Genomic DNA, 10,386 nt, shown 5'->3' with positions numbered 1-10,386 from the left:
TATGAAAAACAAAAAAGAAAAAAAGTTTATTTTCAGAAATACAAAACACCTATTCTCTCATTTCTCCATCTTCTTCCTCTTCTTCCACACCTCTGATGTACAAAACATTATTGCACCTGTAAGTAGAACCAAGAGTTCCCTTAGCTATAAACATTATCATTTTCCCCACATAAAACAAGCTTTAAACATTTTTCTGCTCGAATGTAGCCTGGCAACAGCCAAATTCTACAGAACAAAATGCTGCTGTTGCCCTTGTACACCTTTTCCACACGGTACATTAAATTGTGCAACTTCATAAATGTAATAACTGCTCGACAATGCTGTACAAAAAAAAATTCTTACTTTAGGGTGAACTGTTACAGACAAGCTGAATGCTTCCAAGCATGCAAAATGTTTCAAGTTGCAGCGCACTAGTTTACAATGCCAAAGGATTCCCAGATATACAATATTGTGGAAAAGTATTTAGTCACCACAAAGGGGATAGTAAATACTTCTCTAAATATATTCAAAGAATCATTTTTCCTCTTCTCAGAAGGGACTTTGATATAGAAGACACATTCATAGACTTCCTGTAAGAGCTACACTTGGCATCTTAATTAGACAAGAAACACAACATCCACCAGTATAAGCTTTAATGCAAGTGGTGAGGCAATTTAGAGCCTTCCTCCACCATAAACAAATACCCCAATTACCTTATCAAAACTTCACCCAGGTGTCCAGACAACGCGCCGTCTATGTACTCCTCTGTGTTTGCAAGCTTGAAAGGAAAATGAGAAAAAAAATCAGAAGGGCAGCAATAAAAGCGGCTCCGCAAAGCACAAGACGGCTCTGCCCCAGCCCAGGGCTCGGCTACAGCGACCGGGGGTGGCCGAGCGGCCCCGCTCCCGCCCTGAGCCGCATCCCCACCGCCCGTCAGCCCAGCACGCAGCGACTGCGGCCGGGAAAGGTCCTTCCTTAGGCACCATCTCCTTGCGAGCCCCCGTCACGGCCAGAGACACCCCCCACTACACCCGGCTGCTCAGAGCCCCATCCAGCCTGGCCTCGGACGCTCCCAGGGATGGGGCATCCACGATTTCGTCATCCACAACGCCGGGGGCCGGCACCGCCCCAGGCACGCCGCGGCCCCTCACCTGCATGTTCATGTAGCCGTCCACGGAGACGAGGTAGCCCTTGTACTCCATCCCCCACTTGAGCTTCACCATCACCGGCTTCCCCGTCAGCCCGTTCAGGAACGGCTTGGGGTTGAGAGGCAGGCTCTGGCGGGGGAAGCACACGGTCAACGCCACCCGCTTCCCGCTCCGCCTCGCCCGGCCGCCTGGGGCCGGTAACGGAGCGGCTCCCGCCCCCCGCAGCGTCCGGTTCCCGCCCCCTCCCGGCTCCCGGATCTCCCGGCTCCCGGGCCTCCCGGCTCCCGCCTCTCCCGGCTGCCGCTCACCATGGCGGGAGAAGCGCGGGCCCACGCGGGAACCCCTCGTGCGCGCCGCGGGACAACGGGAGGCGATGGGAAGCGGCTCCGCTTCCCGTTCCGGGGGCGCCGCTCTCCCACCTCCGACCTCTCACCCGCGCCGCGCTCCCATAGGCTGCGGGGCGCCGACGCGCCGAGCCTCAGGCGCGGCTGCCCATTGGCTCGCCGGTGCCGCGGGCCTGTCTCATTGGCCAGTCAGTTCCCCCCCCACCCCCGTCCTAACCAATCGCTGTTGCCGCGAGTCGCGCCGCGGCCGCGCGGCCGTGGGCGGTGCGGGGGTGTGAGCCCGTGCGCTGTGCGCGTGCCCCGTGCGCGTCCCCGTGCGCCGTGCCCGTGCCCGTGCCCGTGCCCGCGGGGCAGCGCTGCGCGGCCCCCGCGCCCGCCCCGCGCCCCGCGCGCGGCTCCTCGCTGCTCCGCACGGACGCGTCCCCGCGAGGTGGCAGCGCCCGCCCGGCGCGGTGGCCGTGGCGCCGGGCGGGAGGGCTCGGGCAGCCTCTGCTGCTGGTGCCGGCGAGAGCCGCGGGCGGCGAAACCTGGCGGCGTCCATCCGTCTGCGAGAAGAAATCCGCGGGCCAGCGCCTTTTCGTGATTCCACACGCAAGGATAGAAAATCTAAGAGGTTATCGGGCACATTAAGCGCGAATTCCCTGTCAGTGTCTTCTTACTCCCAGGCAAAGATGTTCTTGGGTATAGAGAGAGTCGTGAAACATCAGTGCTAGTTTATGTCTTAACCTTTGACAGGCTTGCACCAACGCCTGTACCGTTTACCCGTTTGTCACATCCTCACTAATGCCTTCCACTGCTCTATGGATAAATTAATCACGTGCCACAATGTGTATTTCCGTTCCTGCATACAGCATATTCCCTTGCTCTTCAGTGTATTGGGTGCTGAATGTGGAAAACACACATTCAGCAAACGTAATCTTTCAGTAACAGAACTATTACGGGTTGCGTGCACTTCACTTTCCAAAAGTGACTCTAGTGCCCTGGTATTGAAAGCAAAACTATTCTTGCCTCCTCAAATCTGCACATTTAAAGCTGTTGATGCAATAAGCCATCTTCTCCAGGTCCAGACTGTCCTTACACACCGTGGATGTGTAGCAGTGAAACAGATGAAATTGTAGTTCCTGTTCACTAGCATATATCACAAGTGCAGTTACAGAATCATAGAATTGTTAGGGCTGGAAGGGACCTCTAAAGATCATCCAGAAAACCCTCCTGCCAAGGCAGGGTCACCAGCAGCAGGTGACACAGGAACGTGTCCAGGTGGGTTTGCAATGTCTCCAGAAAGGGAAACTCCATGACCTCCCTGGGCAGCATCTTCCAGTGCTCTGCCACTTCCAACATGAAGAAATTCTTCCTTGTGTTGAGGTGAAACGATATCTAGATGCACATTTGCATGACTGTTAGAAATAAGTGTGATTTTATTTTAGGGTGTAGTGGATGGACAACCGAAACAACACCAAAATAATGCTAATTATCTTTCTGGTAGCAGGACTCACTATGGGCCAGCTGAAAGAGTAACTAACTTATAAGATTTGTTTTGTAAGAAAGTCTGTGGTTAGACTATGCAAGAAAAATATGAACACAATGGCAAATGGTATATATATAAATTTTTTCATGCCATTTGCAGTACAGAATAGCTGATTTCACATGATACCGTGTATAATGTTGCAGAATGCAATGAGGTTAGAGTGAGTGTCTTGAATAAAATCATACTGTAAGAGCAATTTTTGCACTGTTCTGACAAGGATAAATATGTATGTCTGTGAATGGCAATATGAAAGGTTTGGTATGTTATCTGTAAATAGCACTAGTTATTTTTACATATGAAACCAATTTTGACCACAATGTCTCCTACTCATGTTGGGAAAACTTTTTGCGTACCAAGAAATAGAAGCATTTAGATTTCTCTTTTAATACACTCTGTTCTTCAGGTGAGTAAATATTCCAGCCCTGTTGTTACAAAAAACAAGCATTTCCCAGGGTCATGGATCTTGGTGTAGAAGTCAGAGAGAGAGAGAGAGAGTGCTTGACTTCTACTTTCACAATTGGTCCATGAATTCACACGTCAGTAATCACATCAGCTGGAGACTGGGTCTGCAGCAATTTTGTGCGGTGGTAGGGTAGGAAGGCGTACTGAAAGCACAGAATGCGTGACTACATCTGATGTAGTTAACTAAGTCAGTTAATCAGGAAACGAAATAGCTGATGTTTTTCTTTGGCCCTTGTGAGGAATTTGCTGTTTACCTTGTTGACTGAATCATTCTGACTCCGAGACAGTCTTCTAACGCTGATCTTTGGACCTTCAGCACAGGGGTGAAGTTCACCTTTTGTCCTCTTTGTATTTCCCATGTAATAGGGGAAGTAATAATTTGCATTCTTTTCTGCCTTTGGGTCAGGGTATTTAGGCTGTTGCTCAACAGGAAATGAACAGGAAAGAGTTGTTGTAATAAATTAATCCAAGCCTTAGCTCCTGGGTGGATGGATAGGATTTTCTCTTACAGCTCGGGGGTGGGGGGGGGGGGAGGGGATTGTAACACAAATGCCTATGTTCCTAAGGAAACACGTCAAGCAGCTGGACTTTCAAGGGCAGCAGCATTTCTGGTGGAGGGGCTGGTTAGATGGCATTGTCTGTGTAGGTGCACTTGCTCACTGACATCACTAATGCACTGTGTTGCCATAAAATCAGGCTGAGAGGGCCCCTGTGCCATCACACTGCTGAGAGAAACCTCGGCGGCCCAGAGCTCCTTCCTGATTTAGCTGAGTTTGCTGGACAGGAACTCCCTGCAATGACCTGTTTCTGCCTGCCATAAACACATTATTAAGGAAACTTTCAGAGCTGCCTCATGTTCCAGTTTCTAGGCTGTACATTTAGTGACCATCCCATGCCTTTTCCTAGTGATATGCCAGTGTCAGTGTGGGTTTCCTCCGCTGTATTCTTATTCCACATCAGGCAAACTACTTCTGATACCATGCAGTCATGTCCAACAGAGCAGTAAGAGCATCAGCTTTGCCATCACCATGTCATGGGCACCAGTTGCAGTCAAAGGACTTAAAGCAGCCATGAAAGCACAGCCCTGAACTGCAAGTGGGCAGAGCTGAGTTAACAAACTGGAAGCTCCATCAGAAGACAGCACCTTCAAAGGACAGGTTTGCATCAAGAAGGATCCAGTGTAGCAGCACAGAATTAGCCCTGCTATGTGGCAGAGGAACTTCTGCTTCTGTTGGGTTCATAACTGACAAAGCCAGGTAAGAACCTGTTGCTCTCCACATACAACCTGTCCCAGGTAAAGACATACCACCTTCCTTCCTCCCCCTTGCCAGACTCCCAGGCCAGGTCTGGTTCTTGAAGCTGTTAGGTGATGTGATACCTCAGTCTAAGGTTGACCGTGGTTAAGTAGGCTTGTGCAAAGCAGTAGCAGATTCCTGACAAGCTCTGTGTTCTAACTTCTTGGGATGCAGTGGTTATGACTCTTGTGCACTTAGGAGGATTTTGAAGCTCTGTGCACCCTTGGGGAGTTCTGCTGTTGTAGCAACGCTGTTAAAATATGAAGAGGACCTAGGACTCAGGCCAAGTATTGACATGAAGAACATTTATTTTTCCTTCAGGAATAGGCATAATGGAAGATTTTCCATTAGATATCATACTGGAATGAAAAATCAGATCTTGCCCACAATTTGTCTGTAGAGAGTACCTTGTCTAAAAAATCTTTTGCAATAAGTAACACAAGATTTTCTCTACGTGCAGGAAATCTGTATCATTTATCAACTCTTGGTAACTTGGGAATTGCTGTAGCAGTATTGTGTGGACTGCCAACAGCCTTCACCTGAGGTATAGTCCTGACTTTATGGGGCTTTGCCAGAGTAAAACAGTTTTGCTTCAAGCAGTATTTTTTCAGAAATGTCTTCCAGTGAAACACCTTTCCTCTCTGCTGATTGTCATTTTAATTACACCATCTTTGATCAACTCTCCATGTGAGGCCATAACCATCCACCACAGACCTTCACCACCGATTGTGACTGGGAGTCAGGAGGTAGTGACATCAGACTTAAGAAGAACAGGGGGCTGTAATTTCTCTCTGAGATTCTCATCAACAGAAGCAAAGCCACACTGTGCTACAAGGGTGGATATACAGGATCCAAGTACTAGAAGGCACAAAAGTGGTTAGCCTGTTTCAGGCTTCATCCAAGCAACATGCCTTTTTCCACATGCTGGCAGACTTTCATCTCAGTGTAAGACTGTAGCCCAGAAGAGAGGCTCAGTCTTGCTGAACAACACTTGGAAACAGCCAAAGGGAAGGACACAGGGGAACCACAAAAACCAGGAGACTTTCCATTGGCCCTGCATGCCTGGCAGTGGTTAGCAACAGTAATGTGAGGGAACACAAACAAAATGCAAAAGTCTGTTTGGGATGGACTTGCCCAGTAAGCAGGAAACCATGCTGTGAACAACGCCCAGGGCAGGAGGTAGAGGTGAGCCTGGGAAGATAGAAATGAAGGGTTTCTTCTTGGGTAGAGGATTTATGTGCAGTTTCAGATCAGTACAATGTCTTTTTTCTCCAATGATGTCAGTATAAAATGAGGCTGAGGGTGGAGGTGGGGGGCAGGTATGTGCTAACAAAAGCCCAGATCTTTTGTCCACACCATCAAAGATCTGCCAGAGTGACTCTTCTGTGAACCTGTCACAAGGCCAGGCTGTGCCAACAAGAAGGGGCATGGGATGGGTATTGTACAGAAATTATGGGCACATTAAAGCCTCCTTTTATCCATATTGAAAACCTTTATTTTTCTGTGCAGATAATGCTCATGCAAATTATGCAGCTACACTAAAGAGAGGCCCTTTAAGAATGTGTCTCTGAAAACACAGTCTCCTTTGCCAAGAAATAATGGGATTTCCTTAATTATCAGCTGTTATCTTCTGGGTTTAGCAAACTTTTGTTGCTGTATGTGCGGTTGCTTCTTTTGTGCTTTGACATTAATGAATTGGAATTGAAATTCTGTACTGAGAAAAACAAAGTGATCTGTACAAATAATAAAATGGTGTACTCGTGTGTGTCAAAAAAAAGGAGATCAAGTATTGTGCAGAAGGAGTTTGGAAACTGTGCTTTCACATAAACATCTTAATAGATATTAATAACTGGCTCCAAATCCCAAAAGTTGTTTAAGGGTTGGTGTTTTGAGAAATCTGTCTGATCAGAGCTCAGAAAGTCTGGCTGGTGTCGGAGGCTCTCTGTGGCAAGCTCTGCCATATCAGAGGACCTCGTCTGCTGCCATTTTTAACAGTGAATCTTGTGGGAAGGGAGAAGAGAAAGGAGTTATTACACAACAGGCACATAGGTTGCCCTCACCATTTCAGAGAGAGAAGGAAACTAGCTGGATAGGAGAAAATCAGAGACATAAATGATGATGGGTTAAAAGGAGCAGCTAAATCTAGGATTCCTGAATTTCTTAGAAAACTCTGTCTGAGGCCAAGCAATATTATGGAGACATGAGGCAGAGAAATTGGAGCCCAGGTCCCAAAGAAACCAACCTGAGTGATCAAGGCAGCTGCAGGGATGAATATGTCCGGACCTCCTTTCGTTACACAGCGAGGCTTTAATGTGCCGTGGTTCTATTAATTTGGCCAGATACATCTACTCTTCTGATAGCCAGAAGGAAGAGTGATTTGGGGTTGGAGCCTCTGCAAAGTCTGCTGGGTTATTTGCAGTTATATGGGCCAGAGAGTCTCATTTCCAGGAAGGAGCTGCAGACAGAAAAAAAACCCAGCCTCCTGTGCTCTGGAAATGTGCCAGAGATGACGTCTGCAATTCCTGTTTGACTTGTACCTGAGCCCAAGGCCCACATCTCATCTTGGAGGCAGCACTCACTGCCCTGCATCTGAGACCAGTGGCTTTCAGTGGCTTCCGCCTCTCTGCTAAATTGTGTTCCTTTGTTAGGGCCTCTCTTGGGGAGGGACTGCCAAGGTCCACTGTAAAGGCAAATGTGTGTGTACGACCTTCTGCGTGGAGCAGAGTGGAGGAGAAGCTTTCATGCAGCCCGTTTGTGGTCAGCTACCAGAACCCTGGAGTATCTCATTGCCTGTCTGAAACAAGCAGGAGTCCGAGCTTGTGTAGGTGGACAGGCTTTTCTCAAACCCTGCAAACCCCAGAGACTTAGCCTGCCCAAGAAGGAAGGGCTATAGGAACCAGGAATTAACTGTGGGGATGGTCAGTTAATTAGGACCAAATGGCCAAGGCAGGCAGCACAAAAGACTGCAGTATGCTCATAACTCAAAATCCCATGGTTCAGCACACATCATCTGTTACAAATCCAGGAGAGAGAGCATGGCTATAGCTGTTTACACTGGTTATATGCCAACCATCCCCAAATTAACACTGCCTTGACTTTCATACTTCTTGGGGCAGTGCCCAGCTGTATGTGCTGGGTGCAGTGTGGAATCACAGAAATGCCTTTTTTGAGAATTGTCTAAGAGCTCAGTAAGTTGGAGTTTTGGCCAGTGAAGTTTCCACTGCATTATGTCAATGGCAGCTCACAGAGACCAGCTCTATCTGGTTCATTTTTAGTCAGGAGTCCATTGATGTGCTGGTGTTCCCTTGACACAACTGTTTCCTGTAAAGCTGCAAGCTGTCATTTAGTTTGGCATTTCTGCTTTTGTTTTGCTGAGTACTCTGTTCGATCAATTATACAACTGTTAGGTTTTTTCCAAAGTGCACAGAAGATGAGAGCTGGCTTCTTTTTGCCCAGCAGGTGTTTCTGAGGAGGCAGCTGATGTGCTCGGGGTTTCCCTGCCTGGGCCAAGACCCTGGAGAGATACTACGAACAATTTCAGTGCTTCTGACAGTGCACTGACAATTCCTGATGCTCCTTGCATGCCCCAGATAACCTGGCCCTACTGCCACACTGCTTCCTTCGAGTCCTTTTCTGTTCTTTGAATCCTTTACAGCAGCCACTGCTGCTGTCTGCACTTGGCCTCAAGTGAGTGTCCTCAGCAGCATAGCATGGTCTCTTAGAGGCATTCACATCCACTTGGTGCCTTCCTTCTCCAGAGCAGTGTCTTCTCTGTGGCAATTTGCACTGCAGGCAATGGGAAGGCCCAGATGGTGAAGCAGTGCGTGTTCGTGTCGTAGGACCCAGGGGTGGTCAGTAGGGGATCCCCTCTTGTGCCCAGGAATGCGGTGAGGAGCACACTTGCACTGATGGGTGCTGACCAGGCCAGCAAAGGGATGATCGTGCCCCGATTGCACTGTTTACTGCAATGCAGGATAGAGACACTTAGCTCGTTTGGTGATAAAAACAATCAGGAAAAGCCTGCTTCTCTGCCAGCAGACATATTGTGGTGTCTGAGCTGGCTCTCTCCAACCACTGCGTGCAAACTGGGGTGATTTGGAGGATTAGGGTATGTTCAAGGGTTAGACCATGGCCACATCTCGCAAACACAGCAAAAGGTGTACCTTTAACAAAGACCATTTTCTGCAGCACTCAAGTCTTTGCTCCAAAACTTTTTTTTTCTTGTTTTATTTAATTTTTTTTTTAAGTAGAGGGAAAGGAATCTATGTTTTTCCCAAGCATCATTCTTGGAAATGACCTTCTAAATTTTCTTGAAACATATCAGCTTGGAGCAGATATTTCCTGCTTCCAGGAAAGCTTTTCTAGAGATCTGCCTCCTGTAAATGTTTATACAAACAATTAAAGACTGCCAAAGTTATAAGCAGCAAAGATAGAGGAGCTTAGAATGGAAAACATTGAAACCTTAATAATAGCATTGCCAACTGCACTTAATAAACAGATGCATTTGATATGGATTTTGTATAATAAATGCTAGCTTTGACATTAAACTTTTGTACCCTTTTTTTTTCTGCACAGCAAGCCACAATGTAGCATAGCCTGACACAATGTCGAGTATTTTTTGGCAAATGATGCATTTTAAAAACAATTCTGAAAGTTGTTTGATCAGTTGCAGGTTGCAATGGACTGATATTGGTGTTCCTTTCCTATGACACTTCAAGTAAGGCAAGTGACTACTTGTTTTGACAGGCTGTAAAAGATACATAATTATAAGGGGGAAAGGGCTAGTTCATTCCTGTGACACTTTATGGATTTACATACTTCTGTGCATTGGACATAAAACACATCAGCTCATCTGTGGTTTTGTGGGGTTTTACTTTAAATGCTCAGGAAGAAGCTCTTACTATGTTTTATCTCAGGGAAAGGAGATCTAGAGGATTAAATTATACAATTAAAGATTTATTTAAAAACAGGCACAAAGTTCAATGCTGAACAGTCTTGTTTAAGCGTGATTCACAATAGTGCCATGTTGAGACACCAAGAATTTTAATGGAGCTATGACTTTACATTAAGTGTTTGATAAGATAATTCTCAGTAGAGTGAAGTGGATGGCAATTCCCATTGTCCCCTGAACTGGTCTGTCTGAGGTGAAGTGCAATTGTGGCAGTGTGTGGCACTGCTCCTGTCCCAGCATCCAGACACCAGCTCCTACTGGAAGACCCTGGCAGACACTTTACCCATCTGAAAGAGTGTCTGGAAACCTGAATGCCATGATATTTTGTCACCATTTAATAATTACCTGAATTTAGACCTCTGAAGGGCCTTTCCCACAGGCTATGTCAGCAAAGATCTTTATTATAAAGCTCTACTTTTTTTGTGGCGTTTGGAGGGCAACATTTACCAGATTTAAGAACCTGTGTTTTGTGAGGTACCTTAGAGTCTATATGTATGAAACACCATTCCTCTAATACACTATTCATACAATATGTTTTCTTTATGGGTCACATAAGAATTTCAGGGAGTTTATTCTCAAAATTTGCATGAAAATGGATTTTTTTTCCATGAATAGTCAACATCAGTAAGCTAAGTATAGATGGAAAATACTGCAGACCAGTGTTTCTGGTGCTGAGCAA

The 10,386-nt window shown here is 46.8% G+C and overlaps 1 protein-coding gene across 1 annotated transcript; it reads right to left on the bottom strand.

Moving 5' to 3' along the window:
* Positions 1–1,652, bottom strand: SNRPF (small nuclear ribonucleoprotein polypeptide F). The gene is made up of 4 exons (XM_053979058.1): positions 1,436–1,652; positions 1,131–1,256; positions 693–757; positions 1–116 (listed from the first exon to the last, which is right to left on the bottom strand). Exons 1-4 carry the CDS (start codon positions 1,436–1,438, stop codon positions 50–52), a joined length of 261 nt encoding a protein of 86 aa, XP_053835033.1. The 5' UTR covers positions 1,439–1,652; the 3' UTR covers positions 1–49.
* Between the last annotated feature and the right edge of the window lie 8,734 nt (positions 1,653–10,386).

The sequence above is a fragment of the Vidua macroura genome, chromosome 5 (assembly GCF_024509145.1).
Source record: "Vidua macroura isolate BioBank_ID:100142 chromosome 5, ASM2450914v1, whole genome shotgun sequence".
Taxonomy (NCBI): Eukaryota; Metazoa; Chordata; class Aves; order Passeriformes; family Viduidae; genus Vidua; species Vidua macroura.
This window is presented reverse-complemented; position numbering and strand designations above follow the sequence as displayed.